General features: G+C 47.8%; 1 protein-coding gene across 30 annotated transcripts in view; it reads right to left on the bottom strand.

The window, feature by feature from the left end:
• Positions 1–24,018, bottom strand: part of SCRIB (scribble planar cell polarity protein) — a 113,776-nt gene extending 89,758 nt beyond the window's left edge. For all 30 annotated transcript variants that reach the window (XR_007509737.1, XR_007509738.1, XM_049830097.1 and 27 more), the window contains exons 1-5: positions 23,810–24,018; positions 2,977–3,094; positions 2,644–2,722; positions 1,166–1,255; positions 375–431 (exon numbers count right to left, since the gene is read on the bottom strand). Coding sequence is in view for 28 of the 30 variants with exons in the window: in XM_049830097.1 (XP_049686054.1) it covers positions 375–431; positions 1,166–1,255; positions 2,644–2,722; positions 2,977–3,094; positions 23,810–23,971 (506 nt within the window). In the remaining 2 variants the exon portion in view is untranslated. The remainder of the gene's footprint in view (positions 1–374; positions 432–1,165; positions 1,256–2,643; positions 2,723–2,976; positions 3,095–23,809) is intronic.
• Between the last annotated feature and the right edge of the window lie 3,750 nt (positions 24,019–27,768).

The raw sequence follows: 27,768 nt of genomic DNA, 5'->3' as shown, positions 1-27,768 counted from the left end.
ACTTCCTATACCCACATCAGTACATTCTTCTCTCTTTTTCCAGAGGAATCCATCATCTGCTCCACCTCTCCAGGAAAAATGGTTCTCACCACTTCCAGCAGCTTTCTTATGGAACCCTGTCTATTCCAAATCAATCCTGACACAGAGGCTGAGTGCAGACTGAACATCCTTCTAAGCCCTGTACCATCTCTCTCCCTCCTCACCCCAATTTACAGAAATCCAGCAAGATGCTAATTTTGCAGCTAATTTATGCAAAGCCTTGAGCCCTCCCAAGCAAAGTGCTAGAGCCTGTACTACAGAAACAGCAAGTCCCTGAGGAATCAGTAAGAATGATCAGGCAGGAGACTCCTTGAAGCCAACAAACAGACACTCACGTGGGGAGAGACTTTAGAAGGTTCTCACGTAGCTCCAAAGTCACCAGGTTTGCTAAACTGCAAGATAAAAGGGAGCAAGAAAGACAGATTCACTGAATGGGGCTTCAGGGATACAAGGAGATGCTCATATCCCTTCCCATGGAACCACCCCTCATGACCTCCACGAATGCATATACATGAGTATATGTGTACACATGAATGGAGATGACAGGGGAAAACAAAAAACAAAGAGGATCTTAAATGACTTCTTATGAAGGTGACTGCTTATTGCAATATCATGGGGAAACAACACTGTGCCCAAACTCAGGACAAGGAAACATGGTATCACATACAGGACTGTTTGTCCAAAAAGATAACATCCCTCATGTGTAGAAAGCCAAATCCCATAGTGGGGACACTGCAGCCCATGGGCTTTGCCTTGGCCATTTGCTAGCAGCATAAATCATTTCAACATCATCGGACAGACCACACCTATTTGGAAAGGGGCAAATGGGCACTCATAAAATAAGGGAAGACAGAGGATTTGGGAAGCCTGGATGCACTCCTTGCCTGTCCCACAGACCACAGAGGAGGAGAAGCAGCTGAGACCAGGAAAGGAACCTTTTTAGAAAGCTTGTCTTTTAATAAGAATAATTCTTAGAGGTCCTTACACAGTATGTTCAGTACAGTGGCAAGCTATAACTGGGATGGCATGCTCTTTCCCTCGAAGTCCTGCTAGTGTCACCACCCAAACAGCATGGCGTCCCCACCTCACCCCTCCTCCCCATTATGAGGAACGGGTGCATACTCACTTGCCAATGTCATTGGGGAGGCTCTGCAGGGACACATCATTCAGGGCCAAATGGCCGAGGCTCCGAAGCTGTGTGAAGCCCTCTGGAAGCCTGTGAAAACATGACAGAACAAAACACCATTAATTCTGTGCACAAAACAAGCCCTAAATTCCTCACTTAAAACCCTCAAAAGCCAGTCTTATCCCAATTGGTAGCAACATGTGGAAAGTAGAAGAGCAGCAACCAACTCTGACACTGGCTCCTGATCCAGGATATGCCCCATTTCCAAGACAACAATACCCCCTTGCACCAAAGTCATTATATGTCCAAGTGTGCAAACTTGGCTCTGCAGTATTCAAATATGAATCCCAGACTAAATTATGCCATGTCATCATTCAAACTTGCAAGCAGGGAAGGCTACCAAGTAATCCAAATGCCCATCTAAGGATATTTCTGCAGATGACATGGCAGCATTCCCCAGGACCAAGTAGTATCATCATAAGAGCTCCAAGGTGCAATAGAACAGGGAGAGACTGTGAAAATGAGAAATGCTTTGCTGTTCACAGGCAGTTCCTGGAGCTTCCCTGCCCCATTGCTCACAACACACATCTTATAACTCTGGGACGCAAAAAGACTCTGACAAATAACTTCTAGCGTAGAAGTGGTGGTCATTCCTGTGATACAGGGATTGTCACTGGCTGGAAAGCTTGCCCCATTCTGGCAGTGTCTGGCACCACAAGAGGGAAGCAGAAAGTTAAATCTATTTAAAGGGTGACTTGTGCAGTGCTTGCCCAGGAGCACAAAGGGCAGCAGGCATATGGAGTCAGACTGGCATCTACAGGGACCCTGGCAGACAATGCATCAAGACACCACTACCTGAAAGCATGGTTCACCAAGGCAGAGGAGCCACACTTAAATTCCCAAAACATTAGGGATTAAGAGCTGTAGAGACAGAAGACTGAAGAGACAAGGCAGAGAGCCCTGTTCTTGGACATAGCTCTGAGCACTGGGATACCAGGGAAACTGGCCAAACACAGAGTTCAAAGGACAGCCATCCTAAGTTATAAATAAGAAAGAGAGCAAAAAGGACTGACTGTCAGAGAGCAGAAGGTACCATGCAGGCCTTTCTCTATTCCTCTGTAGTACAATGAGTCCACATCCATCCTGGTTTGTGCACCAGGGTGAAGGGCTGGGGAAGGAATAACAAACTTATTCCAAGAGGACAAAAGTCCTCACCATTCACACCAGTGGCAACAGTATGACTAAAGGCTCATCAACCCAAGCCATAGGCTCTGCAGAAGAGGGAGCACACACCAGCTCTTCCCTATGCTGAGTGTTCCACCTGTCAGGAGAGCAGACATCATGGCAAAGGCAGGGTGATCCTAGGCCTTGACTTCAAGGGAAGACAATTACAAGGTGAAGACCAGAGAAAGCTAGGGAGAATGAGGAACTTCAACTCTCATACTCAGCTGGACAAAAGGTTGCATATGCCTTCCTACCTGGAGAGAGGATTCCCACTGAAGTCTGCGATTTCCAAGGATTTGCAGAATTTGATGCTTTCAGGAATTTCTGGAATGTCTGGAAAAAATACATGAAAGAAAAAAAGAGGCTTGAGAAGAGCCTATCATGTGGAAAATGGGACACCAGGTACTGGTGACAGCCTAAGACACAGTAAGACAAACATATTTTCTTAGCTCCGGACCCACGAGAGCACTCTGCAGGACTGTGAAAGGGTACTGCCTCTTCTAGAACATGAGTGCACAAGGTAGTACTGCTACACTGAGAGCAGCAGGGCTGTGGGGCACCCACTCCCCATTGAGCTTTGACCTTACCGTTACGGGAGATGTCCAGTTCCACCAGTTGCATGAAGTTGGCAACCTCAGGGGGAAGTCTCTGGATTTCATTGTCACTCAGACCCAGCTTGCGCAGGTTCAGAAGCCTAAAGAATGGCTATGACAGGAGAGAACAAAACTGGGTCAGCAGAAGTTCTGTGGGAAACCTGTCTTCTCACCTCAGGGCAAACCTGAGCATCCATCCCTGGAGAAGACAACTGCCTTCTCTCATAACCTCTGTCGTGGTGAGGTCCTCAGAGTGCGGTTGCTGCACAGATTAGAACCCCGATTAAGGTCTACAAGAGACAAGGGTAAAAGAAGAAAGGCATTTAATGAATTTACCTTGATGATTCATTTAACTTCTCTATTATCCCACTGCTCTTCTCCCTCCCTTGTAGGATACAAAATGGATGTTCCTTGTTTCCTAAGATAACAGTTCATCTTAGCCATTCGAATACTATCATCATGAGGAAGTCACTATAAAGCAGCTTGCCCACAGACACTACAGTGTTTATGGGTCTGGTCCACAGAAGCCAACAAAGGAGAAACATAAGGGGACTTCCAGACCAAAGTCCTGTCCCTGCTGTAACACACATCTGCCGTACAGTACATTTTGTCAGAACATCAGTGACAGGTGCCTAGAACAACAGTTTGTGCCACTCGTACCAGAAAAGAAAAGGAGGAGGCAAACTATCTGTATGGCCCAAGTAACAAAGAATTAGAGAAGAAAAGAAAATTCCTTTCTAGAAACACCACAGTCATAGAAGTATTGACTGGAAGGGACCTCTAGAGGTCTCATAGTCTAACAACATCCAACTTTTCTTCACACCTATCCTTATTCTCAGAAGGCAATTATATTAGATATAAATGGTAAATTACAAGATTCATCAATCATATTCTTTCTAGACACCAACATCCTCTCAGTAAGTTTACTAAATACAACATACTATAATTATCAACTGAACAAATCTTACAGATGCTTCTAAGTATTGTCAGACATAGGATACTAGACAGGATGGAAACCAAGGCTGTGGTGTTTGCTGCATTTCCTGGATCATTTCAGGGTGCCTGGGAATAACAAACAGACTGCAGAAAATGAGACAGTTTTAAGAAGTTTACCCATAATCCACAAATAGATAAAGGCAGAGACTGTTGCACACACACATAGTAACACTGTGTCTCTGATTGTGTGCTTGGGTTCTGCCACAGCACAGACAAGTGCTCTAAGTCACCTCTAACACTTTGAGTTTTAGATGGCCAAACCTTAAGCAGCTAATAACTCAACCCATGATGCAAAAGAAAGTAGTGATGAAGCTAGGAACAAGCTCAGGTCTACAAAGTGACACACGGAAGCCACTTCTAATCCATGTAATCATCCTGTCTGTCCTATGCCAGAGGCAGAGAGGGAGTTACAGTAAGCAACAGAAGATGTAATCGCAGGATTACTTACAGATCAGAAAACATGTCCAGAGAGTCAGGGATGCTTACACAGACCACACTGAGAAGGACCAAACAAGAATTTGACGTCTGAACCTTCTTTCTCAGTTGCTTTTCTGGTAATCCATCTGTATAAAAGGTTGCTGAAATGTACCTCCCCAGGCATGGTTGTGGGGTTATTGAGATTTGTTCAGGTTCAGGGTCATGAGACACCCACAACTATCACCCATAACATCGCAAAGAACGATGATACAGACCAGACAAGGGAGGGGTAGGGAAAGAAAAGGTGATACACAACATAACCATGAAAAGATACACAGGCCATAAAGAGAGCAGCTTGCCCCACTGGAAGGGATGAAGATGAGGTCTAATAACGTAACTTGAGAAGTTTCTCTGCTGTAGATTGAAACCTCTGCAGTTTCCCATAGAGATGTCTTAGTCAGGAAGCGCTGCTGGGTGCAAGTCCACGTTTGAGGGACTGCAAAACACAACACGGCCTTTGCTACATGGAGGTTGTCGTGCTTCCACATCACTCCCCATACTGAAAGGGAGAAGTGCTCTGGGACAAACAGCAGTGATACAAAATTCATACTCCTGAGGTCCTAAAGTAGTACAGGAGACCATAATAAGTAAAAAAAGAAGGAAAAAAAAAAAGTCCTCTTGACACTGAACAGCATAAGTTCTTTTTAATTCAGTTTATCTAATGCAAATCAGTGTAGTAAGAAAGGAAGTAGGTGAAAGTCTAAATGACAACAAAGGTTCAAGCCAGAGCAGGAGGTTTAGAGACTTGATTTGCTATTGTTTCCTAGATCCTTCTCCTAATTTTAGAATGCAAGGAAATTCCAGGCAAGACATTGTGTTGACCTGCTAGAGTCTACAAGCTGGAAAATAACAACAGGAACAGAACATCTAAAGTCCAAACTTCTAGCACTTCTGCCTACAGATTTCAGGCAGTCTCAAAATAGGTGTGCACACTTAAAAAACAAACTAGAATAAACTAGAATAAAATCATGCTATATGTTGCAGCGCAACATATATGGGAAGCATTTATTGACACAATAGAGTTTTAGGAGCTAACTATCTATGGGGCAAACTGGTAGCTGTGAACATTGACTTCGGTTTTACCTACAGTTAAGTTTTACTTTCTTAGCTAGGTCATCAAAATCAAACAACATAACACTTCTTTGGCACAGCAGTTGTATCCATACAGTTTATTGCAATTTAACAGAACAAACTGCGTAACAGGCCTTTTACGAGCGTAACTACCTTACTGAAAATAATCAGAATCTACATGCACACAGACATGCCTGTGAAGCCAAGAGCAGACCAAGCCTCAGAATTAGGCTGTCATGACAATTTCACAATGCTTCCCATCCAATTAACTTTGCTTCACGGAGACATCTACTAAATATAACGTTCCAAAATACCTTGCTTTGTGTGCTATTTTTTTATATCAGTTAAACAGCATTTTTTTCTCCCCCAGCTTTTTCTTTAAAAAAAAAAAAAAAAAAAAAAAAAAAAAAGGTAAAACAAAACCTCCAAAACCAAAACCTCACAGTGCTGACAGACTATTATCAGATCTGTACACAATTTTCCATTCAGCAAACCGCAAGGCAGCAAGAGTAGTGCAACCCACTTGTTAAGATTCAGTTAAGCTGGACTTTAATAAAATAATTTGATGTGACAAAAATTCAAACTAGTAAAAAGTCATCAGTGGACTTCACAGAAAACAAATGCAGAAATACAGTACTCCCATGCAAGAATTAAGATTTTATATTTGGCGGGGGGAGGGGGGGGGAAGAACGTTAAGCAGAATCCAAGTAAGCCACCATGTCTACTCTGACTAGCAAAACCTACTTGTTAATTGTTAGGTACCAGCCACTCACTCATCATTAACCCCTTACCAACAGGATTGTGTCAGTGAAATACTGCTAGCTGAAGCACAGATACACCAGCAAGTCTTTATTTTCCCTTGACAGACTGCTTTGCTCATGAATGTCTTTACTATAGTCGCACAAACAGTTTTGCCAACAGAGCATACTGATGTTTCCATAACCAGTCCAGTAGACTTAACCACTGTTGCATCATAGAAATGCAAAGGTAGACCAGCACTGCTGAAGCAAATAAACAAGACGCTGGTTGTTCAGCTGCTGTTCAGAGGTGGGACTGTCTTCAGGAGTTAGCACTTAAAAGCACAGAACAGATGTGCTTTCCAATTATGCTAGCAAACCTTTCAGAAAACTAGCAAGCAGTCAAACTTTGCTCTTATGTCTACTGGAACTACAGCTAATATGATGTAAAATAATGGAAACATGATGTAATCAAGAACTGATAAGACTGCAAACACTGTATCTAACACGCATGACGCATGTAATTTTCAGCTCAGTATTTTGTGAACTGGGTACTTCAACTTGTAAGTCCAACAGTCAACTTTACAAAGCAAGACTGCACAAGAGATTAATTTGTGACACTGGAAATGGAGAACAAATTAATTTAAAAATTATTACTGGAACTAAGAGTGAAAACTTAAGCAAATGTTTCCTCAGAGTCTGGCAATTATCCCTTTTTCTAATCAATGTTAACTCTGTTTCATACAGCTGGCAAAAAAAAATAATCACAAATTTAGCACTACACCAAATGTCTCTATGAAGATGAAACATACACAGCTTCAAGATTTTCTGAATATTAAAAAAACCAACAAAACAAAACACCAAATCTGCATGACCTAGATCTTTCAGTGTCCAAACTAGACTGATACAAGATCAAAAATAGAAGTTTGAAGAAAAAAACAAGCAGCAATTTTTCACTTTTTCCTGGCATACCAGAAGCCTAAAGACCACATAGAGCAAACATGGATTAACACAAAAGGACTCCAGTGCACAGGAATTTGGCCAGCTCAGAGTATGATGGAAGTTATCACAAATTAAAAAAAAAGGCTCAAGACAAAGATCAGGGGGTGTATTAATATATTAACAGCATCATTGGGTAACTAGGGGTGAGAAAACCTTTGTAAATTAGAATATACTACAAACATATTCTACTGTTGAAGTGTGCGAACGGTTACGGGATGGCTAAGATGGAAAACAACTACAAAATTGTCTTGCAAGTAAGATTCAGGGGGCATAAACTCTTACAATATCTAGAGCAGAGCAACTGCAACAGAATACATTGAAAATACATAGGCCATTGGTCTCATTAATGTACTGACTGGCTGAAAATTAGTGACAGGTATAAAGAGCCTGTAAAGCACTACAAGCCAAAAGATAAGAAATACTCCACAAAATTATAACATTGCAAAAAAGACAGAAAAACGTGGAATACAGGCTCTGCAGAATGTTTTCAGATGCAACATCCTCATTCCGCAGCCCCTCTAAAGACAAAAGCAAATGTATGAGAAGTCATTCAAGAGCTATCTGTAATTTCTAAACCAAAATTCGATTACTTCAATCTCTTAAAAAAAAAAAAAAAAAAAGCCACCTAGATCCATGGATTTTTTAGTCAAACAGGACAATGAAGTAATATCCTTCTAATCCTTTGTATATCACAGACCTTTATCACAGAGTCATGAAATAATTCAGGTTGGAAGGAGCCTCGGGAGATCTCTAGTTCCACCTCTTGCTCAAAGCAGTGTCAGCCATGAAGTCAGACCAGGTTGCTCAGGCCTTTGTCTAGTCAAGTCTTTCAGAACCTCCAGCGATGGAGGATCCAAAAACCCTCTGGGCCCCTGGGCCTGCCAATTACTTATCCTCACAGTGAAAAAAGCTTCCTTGTACCCAGAGGGAACCACCTCGTTCAACGCTGCCCTGTGCTTCTTGTCCTCCCCCATGCACCGCCGGCCCCCGTCTCCTTGATAACCTTCCTGCACACATCAGCACACTGCTATGAAGTCACTCTGAAGCCATGTCTTCTCCAGGCTGAAGAAGTCCCATTCCTGCGGCCTGTCCTCTCAGGGCAAGTGCTTCGGTCCCCAGCCACCCTACGGACCCTCTCCTGAACTCGCACCAGTTTGGCAACGCTATTCTTGTACGGTGGGCCCCACAATGGATGCGGCACCGAGGAGTGGTCTGTGGAGTGCTGATTAGAGGGCAATAAATCACTCCCCCAGTCTCTGGGTGTGCTCCTGTCAGTACGTCCAGTATGCTGTTGGCCCTCCACGATGCCAGGGCACCCTGCTAGACCCTGCGAGGAGCTGAACTCTGAATAAATGGAGCAAGGATGGAAGCCGAGCACCTTTAGCACATCATCCGACGGGAAGAGCGGCGAGGAGGTGGCCACATACGATATGCAAAGAACGTTGCCAACAATAGTACATGCAACACGAAGTCAAACTCACAGGCCCGTCTGCATAACCAAATAAAAAGCCTCAAATGTCCCTTTTTGCTGTTGCCAGGCAAACATTGAAGTGTGCAACCAATATAAACAAAGGAAGAGAACCATCAAAACTTTAGGAGACCCCTGACTGTGACAAACCTTTCACAATCAAACCACAACAGTCAGTTAGTAGCTACGCTTATGTGAGTTACACAGCTAGCCGCTATAAATGGTTGGGTACCCAAGAAACTCCAGGTAAGCTAATGGACCACCCTGAGCTATTTATTCTACTCCCGTGAGAGTACATGACACTTGTTTATCAGCTAGGTCCAGCTACCAACAATTAAACTGGAAAGACTTTACTTCTGCCTTAACAATGACTGATGCCTCAGCAACTTTGGAAGACCTACTTCAATATACTACAATACTGAAATACGATGATATATGCAGAAGTGAGAAAGGATGAAACCCCAGTGCAATTATTAATGAACCTCTTGATTCAGACCACTGCCTTGGGTGTAATTTTAAAAAAGAAAAATATTAGGCTAATAGAGCAGAATCACTGCTATGACAGTCAAAACTATCATCATTGCAAAGGGAAAGAAATGTCAGCTTCAAACTGAAATATTACAACCAGCCAAGCAGAGAGCCATCCTGACCACACAGCACTCATCTTCAATGGTTAGGTCAGTCCTACTTAAGGAACATTTCCAAACAGCACACTGTGGTTTTATTTGAGGTTATCCAGAGAAACAATAACAGGCTCAGCCAGTTTATGAAAACAAGAAACACTGGTAGCAGCACATACAGGCTCCATTTGGCAGACTCACCTTTGGCATCTGCTGAGGAACTGAAATACCTGTGTATTGAGAAAGTCCTGAGCCTCACGTACTGATGCCGAGGCCCACTGATCTAGGACGCATTTCTTACTGATAATGCAAGGGTGCCCGACACCATACTTTGCAGAGGTTCTCCCTGAGTGAGACGCAAAAGCACAAAAGTCCCCGATCCCATGGAGTTCAGTATACATACATGAAGTGTTTTGCCTGCACTTAATTAACAAGCCAGGTTAGCCCACAGCTCCAGCTTTGGTCGCTCTTATATGGGAAAGCAGAGTGAGCCCAGGAAGGAGGAAATACCCACCTGATTTAGAAATGAGCTTCTGGCCTCATAGCCTCAACATGTCATGACTGCTCCCCAGCAATGCAGATGGGTGGCACTAGAGGTGGTGCTGGCCAAAATTAAGAGGGGGATGCCTAACTCCTGAGTCGAGAGAAAAGTCTGACAGTCCCTTGTACCCCTTCCTCATTCATTATGTGAGGAACTCTGACTGTCCAACTCCAGAACTGGCTGCATCAGCCGCCTCCTGTTCTGCAAGAGTGAATGGAGCCAGCCACCACTGCCTTCACACACCGCCTTGATCAGCACGAGGCAGGCATCTCACTGGCTAGGAACACTAGCACAGAACTTCCAGCTAAACTAAGAGAGCAGGGTAAGTTTCTAGAAAGCCAATGTCTGCAAAACTGCAAAAGACTAGGTAGCAGGACAATGAGTGAAGGATGCAGATTTCCAAATACAGCTGTTCACTCAAAAACGCAATTTGCGTCATGGAGGCAGGTCCAGCAGAAACACAGAAAGGTTGAGGTTGGAAGGGACCTCTCAAGATCAGCTAGTCCAACCTCTGCTCAAAGCAGGGTCAGCTACAGCAAGTTATCCAGGGCTGTGTCCACAAGGGTTTTGAATATCTCTTAAGGATGAACACTCTGCAACCTCACCAGGCAACATGTTCTAGTGTTCGACCACCCCTCCAGCATAACAAAAAACCAACCAAACAAACAAAAAAAGCATTTCCTCATGTTTAAACGGGATTTCCTCTATTTCACTCTGTGCCTATTACCTCTTGTCAGTAGTGTCCAATGGCAGGGACAAGAGTCTGGCTCCATCTCCTTTGCTCCCTGACATCATATATACATTGCTAAAATCCCTCTAAGCCTTCTCTTCTCCAGGCTGAACACTCCTAACACTCTCAGCCTCTCCCCATATTACAGATGCCCCAGTCTCTTAATAATTTTTGCGGCCCTTCACTGGACACACTCCTGTATGTCCATGTCTCCCCTGCACTGTGGAGCCCAGCAATGGACACAGTCCTCCAGAGCAGAACAGAGGGGAAGAATCACTTCCCTTGACCAGCTGGCAATACTCTTCCTAACTGCTTGTCAACCTGTGGTCTACCAGGACCCGCAGAGTTTCTGCAAAGCTGCTTTTTGGGTTGTCAGTCCCCTGCTTGTACTGCTACATGAGGTTATTCCTCCCCAGGTGCAGAAATTGACATTTCCCTTTGTTGGACTCTATGAAACTCCCGTTGGTCCACTTTTCCAGACTGTAAAGATCCCTCTGAACAGCAGCACAAGAATCTGGTAGATGCAAAGTTGCACACTGCAAGTATACACACAGCAATGTCATAAAAGGCCCTTGTAAGCCCAGTCTCTTGCCTTTCAGAGGCCCTAGAAAACATCTGAAGGAGGTTCCATCCTCCCCTCTGCAATTAGCATGCCTCCAACTAGGTTGTGTTTCTTCAGCTTACTGACAAGAAGTACTTTCTCCAAACCTCAATCCTGCCTCTTTGACTGTCAATGTTCGTATCTATGAAGCTCCCAGCATTAGTACTGAGGCTGCAGCAAAGCCCCAGGACATGAAAAAAAGGTTAATGGAGCTATTAGGTTAGCCTAGAGAACCACAGTATTCAGATAGCGATGCTGGGAATTTGGGCACCACCCCCAAGGGCTTCCTTTCTGCTGCAGAATAATGCTTAGCAGAGCCTTGCCTCCTCCCCCTGCTCACTTACTCAGATCAAGAGGTGGAAAACGAAAAAAGGAGAAAGGACAATGGATAAAAGGATCAGAACAAACCCTCTGAGCTAACACTCAACTATGCCATTTTCCAGAAACAACAAAATCCTGAGGGCAGGCCTGGAAAGCCAACCATTCCCCAAATGGGATCAATGACCAAGGAGCCAGCACAGCTCAGTGGGGCAGACAGCACCGGGTAACCCCAGCCACCCCCATGCTGCCACTGCTGGCTGCTCGGAAGAGGCATGGTGAAGCTGGCCCAGCTGCTCTGGCAGGAGTGAGGGAAAGGGCTTCGGTCCTGGAATGACCTGAGCAGTCTGATGATGCGCAGCAGGGTCCGGGATGCAGATCTACCAGGCCCACCGAGCTTCCCACGCAGACTGCCGGTGCCCACAACACCGGCATCCAGCCTGTGGCAACCACGGCCACAGCGTCCCAGCAACAAGGCCAGAGCCCTGCGCCCATCCACGATGCACATGATGGCAGCACAAGGCTGTATGTCCTACAGCTCCCATCCCATCTGCAGAAAGACGCATCTGCAAGCACAGAAAGCTGTTTGGGTGCTGAAGCCTGGGACTTGGAAAACATTGACTGCTTCTGCATGCAGACTGCTCCCCCCTTCCAGGTCAGTCCCAGGCCCAGGTTAGCTTCATGACTTTTCTGAAGCTTTGTTTTTTCGAGGTCATAGCAGCAAAAGGGCTTCTGGCCTACCCAAGGCTGAACGCCAGCCCTCCCCTCACCCACCACTGCTTCGGCAAGGAGATCCCCTCCGCGCTCCCCATACTAAGGCACAACACCAAGAGACACGTGAAGCAGTCCCATGCATCTGGGCAGCCGCATTTGTCCTGTTCCACACCCCAAACATCAGTCCTGCCAAAGGCACTGTGCCTAAATCCCAGGGGAAGGGGATAGGACACGGGGGTCTTTGCTCCCCAGCATCACCTTGCTGCTCTCCTCCGACAGCCAGCCCCCACGATCCTACCTGTACCTGGACAAGAGTCATCTCCAAGGTGGCCAAAAGGGACAGAGGAGGGCAAACAGATGCCCAGGCTCCTCTACCAGTTTCTCCAGAGGAGAAGCCATGCTGTTCTGCAGCACAGACAGCTGGCAGGGGCTGCCTTGGTGCCAGGACCCCTGCTGCAAACAGCAGGCAGGATGGGAGTGGCTGTAGGGACGTTTCTCCCCTCAACTAAGCATGCTTTAAGCAGGCTTCACTGAAACACCTCATAAAGATGAGGCATTTCTCAAGGTGAGATGGCTGCAGCACTGCTGAAGGGGAGCAGGACGTGTGCCAGAGGAAGAGTTGTCAGACACCCAACTTGCACAACCATAGAGTCATAATGATCTTACACATAGGCCAACGTCTTTGAAATAAGGCGGTGACAATTTATATGGAGACCAGGAACTGGGTCTACACTGCAAACACGGTCTTTACACTGGAATTGCACAAAACCTTTTTCCTTCTGCAGCCAAAACTATCAAGGCGTTCACAAGCTCTGCTAGCCAAGCAGCGGGTCTCAGACATCTCCTTTTCCTCAAAAACAACCTATGACAGTCCAGGCTGCCTCCGAGACAAAGGCCCAGGGCCAGAGGTGTTTGGACCAGGTGATTTTGCTGCAGGGACCGGGCATACCAACAGTGCCTGCCGCGTTACTTCTCCAACACAGGCTAAGGGGATCCAAGGCAGAGGTTTTGCTAACCTTTCCGATGCTGGAAGTGCCAGTGATAAGGAGAGGTCCTCCTTACATCTCATTACTCTTAAGAGAATTTCAAGTCCAACTGTCAAACCCTGCTGGTACAGTCCCGCTGCTTTCAGCAGGACAGCACATGTTTAATTAAAGGCAGGATCAGACTGTGTAGTAGGAAAATAATGACAATTCTCCTGGTGATTCACGAGCAAGAAGAGGGCCTGGTTTCCCATGCCACCATGGGCTGGGCTCGCAGCAGCATGCAGCAGAACTCCATGTGTTGGTCCCCAACCAGAACGAATGCACACGACTGCCACCGTGGGCAGGAGGTCTCTGTCAGCAGTGAAATGCAGCAGCTCAGGCAGCTCCTCAAAATGCTCGCAGCAAAACCAGATCACATATTCGAGCCTTGTGTTTCATTCACATTTTTCTGATTAAACACGGGCTTGACATCTTAACAATTGCCCACAGAGGAAGCAGAGACTCTGCTGCATGTTCCGCAGCCAAGGCATCAGGACGCAGGAGCACGCGTGTCTGCCTTTCCAGTCTCAGAGACCTACAGGTAGAAGTGTGAACAGAACTGAGGTCCTTCCTTTTACATCTGTGATGAAAGAAAGAGCTGACCCTTGACGACTGTGCCAGTGGGATTGCCTTTGGGGAAAGCCAGCTGTATGAGAGAGATTCAAGTGGAGCTGGAAGCCAAAACTGCAAAGGAAAACACCTGGGAGTTGATCAGCTCTCTAAGGTTAAACTCAGTCCTTCCAAGTCACTGTGCTCAAAGCCAACACCTCACAGGTGAGGCCACAGAACCAGAAAGTCTTCTATCCCACAGCTGGGCAGCTTGGGCAAGACGCCAGTCCCAGAGGCTGCCCAGCTCCCTTAGCAGAGCAGGAGTCAGTCCACTTCCAGCAGAGCCAAGCACCTCCAGCTAGCACCAGGTTGCATCACCAGAGCAATGAACCCAAGACACACCTTTCCCTATATTGAGAGAAATATATCTTCCCAGGATAGCTAGATTCATGAAGAAGAATCACTCCACCTGAAATCTAGGGAGCATAATGGAGTTAATGGTAGCAGAGGTCAAAAACGTGATCAGCGCTGCTGAGAGATGAGACCATCAGTTCGGAGCTCCAGCGGAGAGGCCGCACCTCAGCCCCCGTCGGGCAGCCCTGGTGCCACAGGGAGGCCACCACTACCTCCATCCAGGTAGACCCTCACACCAGGGCGTTCCTCAGAGAGCCTCCTGCCAGTTACCCAGAGACTCAGTTTGACCCACCTGAGCAGGCATGGGACAAGACCACGGGCAGTGGATACAGACCGCTTGCCAGCCCAAACAAGGGATCTTCCCAAATAACTGACTGCAACTATGGAGGTGTTTCATTCTCCACTCCTCGCAGCTTTTGCCACAGATACAAAACTGGCTTCAGCCTTTTCTGGCCACAAGCACGTAATCACAAACACCTGGAAGGCGGCAACTCAGCAGAGTCCCAAAGAGGACTTGGCCGAACTGCAGCAGCTGAACAGCAGGCACAAGCGGCCTTCAGCCAAGCTCGGGTTTGCAGCCAGACCGCCAGGGCAGGCCACCTTCCCCATGCTGTGGCAGGGACGGCAAAGGCGGGGCTCTCCTCCCCATCGGCCCCCACCCAGCACAGGAGAAGGGGACGCTCCTCGCCTGCCCATGCCAGGCAGACCCACGACAAGGAGGAGACGCATGGGCAGGCCTGGCGAGGCAGGGCAGGAGCACGCTGAACACGGGCAGCTACGCATGCTCCCCCCAACACACAGGAGCTCAGAGCCGGCGAGGAGACCAACCCTACACACACACACAGGCTGCTCCCTGGCTGCGGGACGCAGCCCTCCCCAACGCAGGCTGGCCGGATTTCCGACTATTTAACCCCACGGATCAGGCCCTGAGGAATGTGTTTCAAATATATAAAAGCACTTAAGCATCAGGGAATACATTCCAACTAAGACAAAGCAAGCTGTCTCCAAGCCAAAGGCTCACCAGCTGCTTCTTCCCAGGCATTTAAGCAGGGACTGAGGAATGCAGTCCCCTCCAGGGCCGGACGCAGCAACTGTTCCCCTGCAGACAGCATGCTGCTGCCCGAGGACAGCATGCAGGAGCAGAGCGGAATCTCTGGTCCAAATGAAATGACAAACCAATTCAGGGCCACGGAAAGGAAATCCCCAAGCCAGAATTAGATCACATCACGACACCACAATTAACACACCTCTCTAGCGCTTGTATAGAGCTGGGCGGAGGAGGGGGGTTTACTGACGGGACCAATTCATGGTCTCAGACTGCATCTTAAACCCGAAAGCAGCAGTGTACAACTGCGTAAACAGAGGGCCCCCCTACTGAAACCAGAGCACAAGGGATCTCCGCCTCACTCCTGTACAGTGGGCTGGGAGGAGTCCGAAGGACGAGTGCCACCAACACATGGGCACTCCCTGCGGCAGACACAGAGCATCCAGTGGCATTTTCCGTTGAAATACAGCAAAAGCATTCATCTGGAGAGACCTGTTGAGGTCATTGCACAGGACAGTGTTCTGGCTATGGGTGAAGAAGCAAAACCTAATATACTCCAAGTACTATCCAAAGACCTCTCCCCCTTTCTAATCTATTCTATGATTTATCGCTTCCCACTCAACCCCCTCCCTGGCATACCAGCACCTCAGGAATAGTCTCCAGTGCAATAAAGGGACCCAATCTACCAATCTAGTTTTCTTCTAAACCATCTTCAGACCAAAGAAGGGTCAACTAGCAATTACAAAGAAGTAATTTACTTATCTGTAATGCCACAAATATTAGCAACAGGGAAAAATGCCGAGAGTTATACAATAACCTGTTCCAATTGTTTCAAATGGAATTGTATTTTCTTGAGGCAGAAATCATATCACCCTGTAAGTTTATACAACAGATGCATCTCCAGTACCAAGAGGCACCATAAAACAAACAAAAAAACCCCAACAGATATACTCTTAACACTGAAACTGGGAAACCAAGACAAGGCAGACAACATCAAGTTTATTAATCGGTACAGAGCAGAATACTCCGACTACAGCAGACTGTACACTGGGGAGTTCATGGAAGCACATTTGGGGGACTGGAAAAGTCTTAAAGAAGAGTTAAGTGTCCCTGTGTGGAAGGAGACAGCAGGAGATTCTCAGACACAGAAGACACAAACAACTCCTCTGAACAGGAAGAGTACAAAGAATAGGAAGGTGCCAAAGCAGCTCTCAGGGGAACAGCTCAGACATACACCATTAAATACCCTGAACTAGAAATGAAAAAAGGAGGAGTCAGAAACCACAGAGAACCTTGCAATGCAAGAGCTCTGCAGGCCGTCACATCCCTCTGCCTTAGCACACTGCACGTCTCGCCATCCACAAAGCTCTTTCACCACTGTTCCCTGCCTCATCCAAGTTTCTATCAGAGAGACAGTGAAACAAGGTTAGGAAATCCAGGAATATTCAGGGGAACATATGTAACAGGTCAGAGGAGACCTAAAGAGGTTAACCTAGTCTTGCCTTTACCTCTAACCATCAGTGAAACACCACCCAAATCATTCCTGGCAGATAGTCAGACAATAGCCAAAAGGAATAAGGAGAAATCTTAGAGGTCCAAGCAGATCAGGTAATGAGCAAATGCTCTGTAGTGCCACTGTGATAATCGCGTTTATGCTTTAGAGACAGTGTCCTGGAACATGAGCAAGGGAAGGTGAACCTATGCCAGTAGTTGTCACTGAGAAACACAAGGAATCCCAAAGGTGCAAACTTGTTCCAAGCAGCCAACTTAGCAGCCGATGCACCCAAAGACATGGAAGATGTTATTAACCACATGACAAGAGACATATCTAGAGGTTTACAATAACTGAGTCAGCTGAACCTAGGGGAAAGACTGAGTGGGTGCTTTCACTGATGACATCCCTACATTGTACAAAAACAGTGCAAAGGCAGATTTGGTGAGAGGCAGCACCATTTAGGCCATAGTCACCTAAGTCTTCATTAACTCTTTGCTTCACTGAACTTCTTTGCCACCCAGTATGCCTTTTAACCTCACTGCTACACTCATTTGAACTTTCTCCAAGAACTGAGCTCCTTCTGAGATCCACACAGGGCAGCACACCCACATGCTGTCCAACAACAAAGCTGACTACACACCTCAGAGCTCACAAGAGAAGTGAATATTAATAGTCAATTCTTATTTGCAGACCTTAAAGCATAAAATCACTTCCGTGCTCCTCCTTCCTGTTCCCTTGTTTGTATGTCCAAGAGTTCTACTAGCTCTTTTTTCCACAACTGAGCCTATACCCAGCTATTACCACTCCAGAAAAAATCCTAAATCCCTCTAGTCACCATGCTAGGATTTATAAGACAGACAGTTCCTGCACAGAGAGAAAACTATGAGGATGAAATGGCCTGCACTTATTTCAACTTCTGGGCAGCAGCACATCCAGAATACCTGGCTTTTGGAGAAACAAGACCACATCCATTTGTACACATTAACTCATACGGCTTCTGAACTCCTGGAAGGAATAGAGAGGCATGCCAACTCTGTGCACAGGTCTCATAACAATCAAGTGAAACCAGTTTCTTGACTGGTTTTGTTAAACAAATGCAGCTTGCAGTTTTGACAAAGCCTGAGAAGCAAACAATTCACATGCAGAAGAGAAGGTGCCCACCACACACTCAAGCCTTAATGGGCACCAAAGCTCAGTCTCATTACAGCATGGTGAAACACTGAGGAGTCCAGTCACTGATGATTTGTGGTTCCCTGACTTTCTCAGGGAAGGGCTATTAGCATGGAGAGATTAAAAGGAGCAGCTTTACTCCTCCATGGAAGTAAATAAAACCCAAGATCCTCCTTGCAGGCCCCAGATGCCAGGAAATTAAAAGCTGCTCTTAATTAGCTTTGCAAGGCCCCACCTTGCCTTGGGAAAGTGACAAACACCGCTCTCAGGTTTCACCCTGCTCGATGCAGCAGGATCGCAGGCTCTGGACAAAGGACACCGATGCTCTTGCCGCAGGCCAAGGGCAGCCAAACAGGAGGAACTGCTGAAGCCCAGACTGCTTCTACCAGCCTAGAAATGGCCCTGCCAAGATGCAAACAGCAACAAGCAAGAACAGGAAGGAATCTGCACTGGACCCAAAAGGCCTCTTCTCCCTCGTGCTCTAGCCAGGTGTCCCTCTCATAATTTTCAGTACAAGCTACTAACAGGTCACTGGGCAGTAGGAAAAAAAAAATATATATATTTCTGCAGTGGGCCCAATCTGTCATGGGAGATTTAGTAAGGAAAAAGCAAAGCAGAGAAACAGCAAACCTTCCATTAGACATCCCTAGGGCTTGCCTCTTCAGCACCACCACTACTCAAAAACTGGGAATCAAAGCTAGCCCTTTAATTTCTTCCTTTCCTCCCCTCTCTGTGCGATCCCTCTGCCTGCCCCCCCAGCCTCACTTTCCTGCCCAGGTATCCTTCCAGCAGAAGGTCTCCAGCAGCCTGCCCCCCTGCACACTCCTGCTGACACAGAGGTCTCCTCCCTCCTCCACATTGACTTGTTCATAATTTTCATTCCCTACCCAGCTCCACCCTCCCTTCCTCCTACACCAGGTCCTACAGGCCCTGCTCCACCCAGGTTTCTTCCGACCTCTCCCTTTTGCCTTCCCATACTCCAAACCAGAGCACTCCCCTGAAAGCACACCAAGAGCCTCTGGATCCCTGTTGATCACACCCCGCTGCTGAGCTGTGACCAGCTATGTCCGCCACCTCCAAATTCCTCCTCCAAATTCCAGACTGCATTCATTCCTTTCTGGTGAGACCTGCACCTCTGAAGTGCTCACAGAGAGTGGACTAAATGAGTCAGGTGGTTTTTGAAGCTCTAATGTAATGATTTAGCAGGCTGTATCCTTGAAACCTATCCCTCTAGCTGAAGGACCTGTTATTTATCCTGCTGCTGTAGTGTGCTACATGTTCACAGTCCTGCAGAAATCACTTCATGCAAGCCAGGTAGAGCAGAAGTCAGCACACAGCAAGATGTTTCCTCCTCTGGAATTCAGACACCCTTGTGAAGAGCACGGGGAACATATCAAATGGAATTTATCATTTTCCATTAAATCACACTGTATCACCCTGGCAGCAAATCCCTGCAACAAGGCAGCAGATGCTCCTAACACAGATTTAATCTATCACTTCAAACGACCAGAGTATAGCCACCATAATGAAAAATCTGGACTCAAGACCAGCAAGATTCCACATGGGCCAAATAAAAAAGAAGCAAGAGCAGACAGAAGAGTATTCGGCACTGCAGGACAGAGAGAAACAAACATTCACTTCTACAGCTTGGAAGAGAGAGTTCAGGAACGCGTGGTGGTGTCTCTCATTCAGAAATGCCAGGAGACAGGCAGATCATCTAATCAGATCAAGAGCAAAGCAGCAGCAAGAAGGGGACATGGGAAGTTCTGGTACAGAAGAAAATGGTGCCACAGAAAGAGCAAGAGATTGCCAGGGTTTCTGGACTCTGGAATAAGCTCAATAAAGACGAAAAAAAGCATGCCAGACAGAGGTGGCCTGGTAGTGGGCTCCATGTAAGAAAACCCACAGAAGAGGAGTCAGATAAATTCAAACATTTTCAAAGGAAGTTGTTTTCTAACTGTAAAACAAGATGACCTTTCCAAAAGCCAGCCACCCCTCTGTTCCTTTGCTTCAAAAATCACCTCCACATGGAAGCCTTCCCCAAAAATCCTGCTTGAGCCCTGAAAACAAACTTGCTGTGGTCAAACTTGCTACCAAAGACTGTATAAACTCGCTCACTCACGTTTTTCTAACTGATCTCCGTTTGCTGCTCTCCTCTTCCACCCCTACACGCACATCTCCGTGGTCCTTTAAACTCTTCTCCCAAGGAATAGGCACACGCAGCCCTATTCTGTGAAACAAGCACACTTCCCTTTCCCCCCATCTTCACTGGTGGTACGCACAAATCCTCCTCCCAGTCTGTCTCTCACACAAAAGTCATGTTTCCAGGAAGCACTCCTCAACTGGAAAGTGTCCCCCACAACCCGAACCAAAGACCTCTCCCATTGCCCTCCCTCAGGGAAAACACGTGCCCAAATTGAGTATTGCTGTCCTGTGTTTCCCTGGTGGAAGGGCAATTTATTTTCCAATTTTCATCCCATATCCACCTGGATAACGTGCAGATTCTTACCCCTATGTTAGGTATCTATCCCTACCCACATGACCTCCAACAGAAATATCCTTAAATAATGCCTTTCCTGCATGTGATTTGTGTGCCTGGGACTAAAAAGTGCACCTCTTCACTGCTCAAGTTGTATTAACACAAGCCATTAGGACACATATTGGGTCAAACCTTAGGTGGACCTAACCTTGCACCCTCGTTCCACCAAAATGCAGACCTCCTTATCAACTGACTGCGGGCCACCTGTGGCACCAGCTGGAGGAAACTTGGTGGGGGGCTGGAAAGGGGGAAGACCATGGGGCCTACTTCTGTTCACTCTTCCTGATGTGTCTCCAGGGCACAGCATCTCTAGGCAGCATCCACCAGCTCCTTGGCTTTTTTCAGGAGCAGTTAGCACTCAGGGGTGCTCCGCTTGCTTTTCCTTCCGTTCCCCAGCTGTAGGTATTTGATGCTTACCTTGCTTGTGAGGGAGAGGGCATTTAGGTTTTCCTAGGGATGGGCTGAAACCTGTCACGACTGGAGAAAGCCTGTAGCAGCTACAGACAGCACTTGATACGGAAGAGTGTGAGCACAGCAAGTCCAAAACAATACTTCCTCTACGTCTCTCCTGGGATATGCAGCACAACCAAGATGGTGTCTTTGCACATACTCATTTTGGGTTGTTTCCTCTGCCATGAACCGGTCCACTTCTTTCCTGAGCTCATGTAAACTTTGAGCATCCATTATGTCATATGGTGAGTAGTTCCACACTTCAACTTAAGTATGTTTTGCATGAAAAATTATTTTGTTTGCTCTGAACAGAGCCCTTTTTGGTTTCACTTAATGCCCTCCAGTCCTCACACAGGAAGAAACAGTGGTCAGTCGCTCCCTGTTCATTCCCTCCAGGCCATTTGTGATACTCCATACCTCTGTCATCTTATAGAGGAACAGCACTATCATTTTCAGATGGACTGAAGAAGTCTTGTAAACGTTTATCTTCCCTGTGCAAAAGTTGTTGCATATTGAGTCCGATCACGCCATTTTCTGCTCCCCGTTCTCTGTACTTCTTCTGACTTTACTACATCTCTTTTGAGACTAAAGGACCAGAATCTCATCTGCCTGTTCTCTATTGTTCTTCTAATAATTCTTTGCCAGAAGAGTCTAAAAATTTGGGGGAACTCGAACACCAGAGAGGAACCCATGATCCCAGGATAGGTCACGACAAGAGGTCTGATGCTCCCAAGCCAAACTGACATAACAGCTGGAGTTAAACTATAGCATTCACAAATACAAGCTCTTTGGGTGACAACAGGAAGGAGACGCAGTGCTTAGGACAGCTACACAGTACCTGCTTTCAGGGGCAGGATAGTAGCTATCTGATCACAGACTAAAAAAAAAAATCCATATAAAATTTGCATTTATAATCCAAAAGATGCTCTTCAAAAGCTAACCAAAACCCAGTAATATCTCAGTCCAAATGGGTTCCGTGTAAACACAAGGTAGGACTGTGGCTCTTCAGCACGGTACGAAGGAGTATGAGCAGTGCAAGGATTGGCAAGTTCACCGCAGATCAGTCACAGTTAGCCTCCTCTGCAGAAAAGACTTCCACTCATTCATAAGTCCTAACCTGCCTGTAACACAGATTTTCCAGTAGGTTGAGAAATATCCCCACCTAAAGTATAATAAGATCCCAAGCTACACGATGGAAGAGAGCCGATAAAAGTGTCACACTAGTGTCTCCATACCTGAACAATGCACCCTCACAACTGAACCCCACAGGCAGCCTGGCTCATAGTAATTCAAAGGAAGACAAGCAGGAAAGACAAAGAGAATGCAAAAATATTAGAGACATCAAGAGAGCAAGAATCTGCCATTTGTATACAAGAGAATCTGTTTAGGTAGGGATGGGTAAATTGTACAGTTTAACAAAAACAAACCAAGTTATTTTGGCCTGAATCAAAGACAAGTTTTTGGTTTGCATGCTGGTTTTTCGTTTTCTTTCCAGATTTCACAGCAAATTTCGTAACGTCAGTAATTCAACAAGAAACTTTGAAACAAAAAAATAATGACCTGTTTCTCAACTTTTAAATAAAAAGGTGACTTAATCTATACTCACTGACGAGCACCTATCCAAACAAGCTACAGTCAAATGCTTTGTCTCTCTGGCACAAGTAATACTTCACTAACTTTTTTAAAATGGTAACTTTTTAAAAATGGTACAATTTCCACAGGGGCTATGTAGTAAAGCTTCCTCCAGAACCTCCTATAGCCCCGTAACGTCTTAAGGCCTCCTCCTCCCTGAGTGGCAGGTTCAAATTCCAGTTCTCGTTTGCAGTGTCCTACGCTCCAGATTACCCAGCAGAATAGGAACATCATCGTTTCAGTTCCTGCTGAATGGTACATTAGGGCCCAAACACGAGAGCTCGGCCCCTACCCAAGACTCCCGCCTTGCGAAAGCAAAACCTTTGGGAGTCGGAGACGTCTGGGTCGAGCTGGCAGCTGTCTGCTGAGCAGATCTCCAGCCCTCTGCTTCTACAGAGAGGTCACGTCGGCACGGTGTGTGGCGGCACGCTAAGGATTTATCACCAGCGTTACCTGAGCAGGGAGCTCTGTGGCTAAGCAGAACTGCGGAAGAAGTTGCAAGCGCAGGCTGAAGTCCCAGACAATAAGCATAAAGCACCTCTATCGCTTTTAATAAACACATTTGGTACCTTCTGCGGTTTATGGATTAAGCTGGAGTTTTTAAGTTCCCGTTGCGCATTGCTCCCCAGTAAGCACGGCGCACAGGACGGCTGGTTCGGGCAAAGCGTGTCTCCTCCACGGGCAGGAGACCCTTTTACTGGGCAGAGGAGCTCCCCTTCCCGCGGCAAGCCGCAACGAGCCTGCGGCTCCGTGGGGAGCACGAAACCCAGCTGGGAGTCCCGCTCCCGCACCGCAGGCGTTTGAGACCCGCCGGTTCCGGCTGCTCCGCTGCCCGGCCCCGGTCTCGGCGAGAAGCACGGGGAAGCCGGCCGGGGCTCGGACAGACCGAAGCCGCGCTCCCCACCGGGGGCACGGGCCGTGGCGGGGAGAAGGAAAGCGGCGCGGCCGGGAGGAGGCCGCTCCCGGGAGCGGGGCCGGGTAGGCCGGGGCAGCGCCCACCCCGTTCCGCTCAGGGGCCGGCGAGAGGTGGCCTCGGGCGGCCCCGGCAAGACGGCGGAACGGGGCGGCCTCCCGCCAGGCCGGGCTCCACCGGCCTCCAGCCCCGCCAGGCCGGGCCGGGCCGGGCCGGGACTGCGGCGCCGGGCGGCGGCCGCGCTCCCCGGGCCGCAGCGGACCGAGACCTCTACCGGGGACCCGCGGCCGGGCGAGGCCCGCGGCGGGCCGCGGCCTCACCTTGGGCAGCTCCCGGAGCTGGTTGGCGTCTAGCAGCAGCTCCTCCAGCGAACGGCTGTAGCGGTAGATCTCCTCGGGCACGGCCTGCAGCGAGCAGTGCCGCCGGTCCAGCGCCTCCACGTGCCGGTTGCAGCGCCAGAGCGGCGGCATGCACCGCAGCATCGCGCCGGCGATCGGCCGCGACCGGCTGCGGCCGCGCAGGGGCGGACCCGGGCGGGCAGCCGCCGCCGCCGCGCCGGGAAGGGGCCTGGCCCGAGGGAGGGCCCGGATGTGCGGGCGGGCGGGCGCTGCGGCAGGGCCGGGCCGGGCCGGGCCAGGCCGGGCCGGGCGGCGGTCCCGGTTCCGCTCTCCGCCTGGCAGCCCCGGCTCCGCGCCGACCCCTCGGGCCTGGCCGCCGCCGCCGCTCGGGCCCCGCCGCTCCACCGCCCGGGCCCGGTCGGTTCCTGGGGCCGCGCCGCCCCCCCGCGAGCGTCCCTGGGAAACGGAGTCCGCTCCCGCCCTGCCCCGCGCCCGCCCCGGCCCCGCCCGGGCCCCCCCTCAGGCCGGAGCGCGGAGGGGGACGGCGGACGAGGGGTCCGCCCGCCGCTGAGGCGGAGCGGAGCGGGGCGGCCCCGTCAGGCCCGGGCAGCCCCGGCCGGCAGCCCTGGGTTCCGGGGGAGCGGGGCGGCGGCGGCTCCGGGAGCCGTGGGCGGCGTTCTATGGTTCTATGGCTGATGGCGGCGTCGCAGCTGCGGCCGGGTCGGTGCGGTCAGCCTCCGCCCCGACAGCGCTTCGGGTTCAGCCGGGAGAAGTAACGTCCCAAGGGAAAAGCAACCCCAACTTTATTCGTAAGGCGAGAGCCGCGATGGTTTCCGTCGTCGTTTATGTGCACACACTCTCTCAGCTGGCGGCGGCTGGACATCGCGTTCGGAGACGGCATTAGGAAAACACTTCGAAAAAAGCCTGTGCCGCTGTGTAAAGTTGCGGGAGGCATCAGCGTTTCTCTTTCGAAGGAGTAGTTAGGCTCAAGAGGATATACGAAGGCGATCAGAAGCACAAAAGAGCTTCACTAGGGAAGAGAGCTTGAACAATGCCCACAGCAGCAGAACACGAGTCAAGGGGGCACAGCGGAGGCTTGTGAAACAAGTGCGGCGTGAGGAGAAATGGAGAACAATCGGCTACCATCTCCATCTCCCACACAGGCACAGCAAGGCACAATCATGACAGACTAGGTTTAAAATCTACACGTGCATTCAGTTCTGGGACACGCTGCCGAAGACGTTGCTTTGGTGAAGTCCAAAGTGAGTCGTTACCTCTTCGTTGCCCACGGGACAATGCACCACCCTCCTTGTTATCATCTCATATTGCTTTCATGGTTTCCTGGTCTCTTTATCACTCTTTATCTTTCTTGCACAGTTATTTTTGCACATTTAAGTTTACCACCTCTTCATTTCCCACCTCCAGCCCAGCTGCGTCACCCAGTCATTACACTCATCTCCTCTCCAAACAAGATTCTGGATCCCAGCTATTTTCTACCTTGCACACAGGTTTCCAGCTCCACACCAGTTCTTAAGAGTGGACATTCTTCTCACAGATAAAACTTTCAGAGATAAATTGTTCATTCCTCACTGTTTGAATGTGACTGATCACATGTGCACTTGTGCAATGCTGGGCAGAGCCCAGCAACCTGGGAACAGCCTCAGACACCAACCAACCCAAGGCAGTACACAAGCTCCTTCTATATAATCTGCTTTCCTCATGCTGCAAAAAGTCAGAAATATTTCTGCAACAAATAGAAAAGCAACTAATAAATGAGTGATGTTAAGGAGTGAGGCACTGGTGTTTGTGAAAAGCAGAAGGTGGTGAGAGTTATCCAAGCAACTGCAGGGCCTTTCAGCTTCACTGTTAGTAACAGGCAATGGCTGTGAAATTCTGAAGGAAGGAATTTTTAAACATCTGGGTTTATTAATATTTCATTTGCCTCCATTGCAGTGTAGTCTATAATAGAGAAATCATACCACATTAACCTATGACTTAACACTTTTTTTTTTTTTTTCTGGGCAAAAGTACTAACTCATGTAATACATCATTTGTAGTAGCCCACCTGAAATCACAAAGGTAGCTAGGAAAAAAAATGGGGGTGACTACAGAAACTGTAAGATAGATGATGAAATAAGCCATCAGGAAATAAAAGATGAGATTTAAATTTAAGAGCAGCTCCAAGCATTTGTACCAAAATGTAGGAATGTCTCAGCTATGTTTCCCAGGAAATGGAACGGCAGCACAACAAAGCAAAAACTGTGCTGTTTTGAAGATGGTTTCATTAATAGGTCTGCCTAAATTTCAGCACAAGTGCAAGGTTATGTCAGAGACAAAGAACAAGAATTTCAGTTATGCATAACGCTCATGGGTTAGACATGATGTAGGAGAAACAGAAACAATTCACCCCAATAGAAAGCAAGCCAAAAAGGGTGCCTGCGAGGGAGCCAAAACTAGGAGTATTTGGATGTATCCAATTAATATAGTAGACTGGTGAGCAACTGATCACATAGGTAGTTGTAGGCATCCAAAATGCCTAGGTTCTGGTCACTTACAGTTCAAGAAAAAAAATGAGCTTACTGTGCTGGTTTTGGCTGGGATAGAGTTAGTTTTCTTCACAGTAGCTAGTACGGGGCTCTGTTTTGGATTTGTGCTGAGAATAGTGTTGATAACGCTGAGATGTTTTCCTTACTGCTGAGCAGTGCTTGCACAGTCAAAGGCTGTTCTGTCTCCCAGTGAGGAGGCTGGGGGGGGCACAAGGAGCTGGGAGGGGACGCAGCTGGGACAGCTGACCCCAACTGACCCAAGGGATATTCCAGACCATATGATGTCACTCAGTATGTAAAGCTGGGGGAAGAAGGAAGGGGGGGACATTCAGAGTGATGGCATTTGTCTTCCCAAGTCACTGTTACACATGATGGAGCCCTGCTTTCCTGGAGATGGCTGAACACCTGCCTGCTGATGGAAAGTGGGGAATGAATTCCTGGTTTTGCTTTGCTTGCATGCATGGCTTTTGCTTTACCTATTAAACTGTCTTTATCTCAGCCCTCGAGTTTTCTCACTTTCACCGTTCCGATTCTCTCCCCCATCCCACTGTGAGGGAGGTGAGTGAGCTGCTGCGTGGGGCTTAGTTGCCAGCTGGGGTTAAACCATGACACTTAAAATTGTGTCCCTGTTCAGACTAGCTACTAGAACCCCCTGAATAACTCAAAACTTAAGGAGATTTTATAAATTTGATTCATCTATCCTACTAAAGCACTAATAATAACAAGACATCATATTCTATGAAAGTACATGAATAAGGCTAAAAACAAAAAAAGACCCATCGAAGATAAATGGAGACATTGATACAAGAGCAGGTATGAAACTGGTTGCTAATGTTAGGTTTCCAACTTCAGCAAGTTGGAAAAATCTATCTGTAAATCTCAACATTTACAATCGTGAACTCTGCACATCTTCCCAGTGCTAACTTCATTTGGATACTATTCTCAAGGGCTCTGTAAGTGGGAAGAAAATGGTTTTACTAAAGAGTTCAAATCTTCAAGGTAGAACAAAAATTCTGTAATGCCTTTAAGCAATGGAAACCCTTTAACAGCAGCTACCCCAACAGGATAGTGTTTATAAGCCCATAGTTACAGAAGCTCTGAAGGCACCTAACACTGCTCATCTTGCAAACCACTGGGAGATGCCACTGAACCTGACTTATTCTCAAGAAATCAGGGATTTGACGTGCTTTTCTCTGGAACCCTGTCTTCCCTAATTGGTAAAGAAGGAAACTGTACTTACTTTCTATTCAAGTTTCTCTTGCTCCATCCAGCTGTCAGAGGTGCAGCAGTAAGCCAGCTCTGCCTCCCACATGCTGCACTGCTGTCAGGTTTTTATCACCCCACCACAGGCAGGATCTGATGCTGAATCAGTGCTAACACTGACTTTTTAACCAA

This window comes from Accipiter gentilis, chromosome 2, assembly GCF_929443795.1.
Source record: "Accipiter gentilis chromosome 2, bAccGen1.1, whole genome shotgun sequence".
Taxonomy (NCBI): domain Eukaryota; kingdom Metazoa; phylum Chordata; class Aves; order Accipitriformes; family Accipitridae; genus Astur; species Astur gentilis.
This window is presented reverse-complemented; position numbering and strand designations above follow the sequence as displayed.